Here is a 2,406-nt window from a genome sequence, read left to right on the forward strand (position 1 = left end):
CCCCCACCGTCCCTCTGCCGCCCATAAGTCGCCATGCCACAACATTAGCCAGACATTCCTGCCATACTCAAACATTAAGTTTTCTAGGAGGTGGAAGATAAAGTCTGGATTGGTTTCTTGACGTGTGTTACACAATGAGCCTAATCTCTTTTGGAGAAGTAGATCTAAATGCACGCCTCTCGCAAATTTGTTAAACGAATAAACCATGAACTTAAACTTGTTATCTTTGTCTTCAATACGCAGATTCAGACAACTGTTCTTTGATAATAAATATATTTGTGTTACAGAAAAGAAAAGGTCCAGGATTTCATTGCCTAGCGACAACAACGTCTGACATGCCTAATTCGTCTTTCATTGAGAGAGTTTACAGCAATAGATTTCACCAGAGGTTATTTTTGTTCCTTCTCTTGCAGTTGGCCGGAGGAGTCGCCGGCTGGGACCGTCTGCTCTGACTGTTCCCAAAGTGAAAACTGACGGGCGGAAGAGGAAGAAGAAGCAACGCAAGCACAGGAAGAGGCCCGTCTTGTGGCACCCTACCTTTGTCAAGCGGAATGAATCTACTTCCTTTCTCCTCGCGGTGAGTGATACAACTAGGCCAGATCTGCCTTGCTGTTCTGCTTTATCTGCTTTCCAGAGATAAGTAAAAAGTATTGGTTGAAAAAGAAGGCTAATATGTTTCAATATATCTTCTTCCCAGTAGATGGTTCAAGTTAGGATTGAAGTATGTAGACGTTTTGTGCACCTGTTGAGAGTGCTATGCTAATCATAGCTAAGAGGTCCGTGACTTTGTTTCTTGTGGTTCAAAATAATTAATGTTAAAGAAATCTGTTTGGATAAGGGAGTGGGCGTAGTTCGGAACAAAGAAAGGAAAGATAGGAAAGGGGTGAAGTTTGAATATAATATATTAATATGTTTCTTGCTGTTCAGTTTATGAAACAGCAGTAATCTTCTCGTATTTACATCTATATGGTGTTTTTGGTCTGTGTGCAAAATTATCGTCGTTGAGTGCCTGGAATGTATTTGCCACTGATCCTTTTAAAAATTGTCAGCCGGATACCACCCTGCATTGAAAATTTGTTTTGTGTGGTCTAGGTCTTGTCTTTGTGGTTCATTTGTGTGTTTGCTCTCTTTCTCTCTCTCTCTCTCTCTCTCTCTCTCTCTCTCTCTCTCTCTCTCTCTCTCTCTCTCTCTCTGCCCTGTGTCCTTGGCTGGACATTCACAAACCTATCTACACGTTGTTTTGCAGAACAAAACCAAAGGAACACACTCCCTTGTCGTTGAGTATGGAGACGGTTTCTCTCAGAATGTTTCTTGTAAAAGGGATAGGTGAGTAATTGAAAGTTTGTTTGTACATCAGCGATGTTTCACTGGGGTATTGGCACTTCTTGATAGCACTAAGGTTTTAGAACTGTGCTGCTAATCTATTTTTGGTCTACTGTTGAGCTCAGCTGTATCGATTTTGCTTTTTCTGAAGATAATTGATAGGGCTTTTCAGACGAAAAACCCATTATTTTTAAAGTGTTTCTATTAGTTTTTCCTTTTCAAAGTATCCCATGTTTGTGGTGTATTTTAGAAATATTTGCAGTCTTTTGGAGACCAGTCAGGCTTATCTAAAGATTTATTCTTTTTTTCCTTTGTTCCCCTTAGGTTAATTATTAAAACTGATAAAGTGAAAAAGTAACGTTGGTGTGATCTGTTTTACTGCCGAGTAGTGTCAATACCTTTTTCTTTTATGCCTCTTTCTTTTGTTCATCATCTCCTTTGCTTGTCCTTTTCCTCCCCTCTCTTTCCCCCTTCTTATTTATAATTTCGTTCTCCGCTCCCCCTCTGTTTCTTCCGTCCTCCTTCGAGGTCACACCCAAAGTACATACACTCCCTTCTTCGCCCACGCATACCAAGGAATATATCTGTACCCACGAACTTACTAAATCGTACTGACATCGGATCTGCTGGTACAAAGACTGCTCAAGTATTTAGAGATTGATGTCCTGGGGCTGCTGTCCACAAAATAACGAACGGCTGTCTCTGTCTAGAAAAAAGATCACTTAGCGTTAATGAATATTGATGATTTGGCCCGAACTGGTGGACGCGCGGCTGTGCTGTAAAGCTCAACAGGGTTTTCCTCTAAATGGTCGCGTCCTCTTGCGGTTGCCCAGTGGAAATTTGAGAATGCTTCTGGATCCCAGAGATGATGACAAAGTGTCCCCCTTCCCCCCCGCTTTCCTGTCCTCCCCAGCGCCTCGTGTCCGCTGGCGAAACCTCTCTTTTCAGGGTACTTGTTGAGCGAGACTTACCAGAGGCTACCAAATAGGGGATTGTGACGTCATAGCAAGTTGAAGTTGTCTAAATAGGATATTTCCGCATAGTAGAGAGAGAGAGAGAGAGAGAGAGAGAGAGAGAGAGAGA

General features: G+C 42.1%; 1 protein-coding gene across 1 annotated transcript in view; it reads left to right on the forward strand.

Annotated features, from left to right (window-relative positions):
- The window catches only part of LOC101851775, a gene marked incomplete in the record, with an annotated part of 239,242 nt that overhangs the window by 100,664 nt on the left and 136,172 nt on the right, over positions 1-2,406 (forward strand). The window contains 2 exon segments of the mRNA XM_005088889.3: positions 414-577; positions 1,247-1,326. Of these exon segments, the coding sequence (XP_005088946.3) occupies positions 414-577; positions 1,247-1,326 (244 nt within the window).

This window comes from Aplysia californica, unplaced genomic scaffold (assembly GCF_000002075.1).
Source record: "Aplysia californica isolate F4 #8 unplaced genomic scaffold, AplCal3.0 scaffold00001, whole genome shotgun sequence".
NCBI classification, from domain to species: Eukaryota; Metazoa; Mollusca; class Gastropoda; order Aplysiida; family Aplysiidae; genus Aplysia; species Aplysia californica.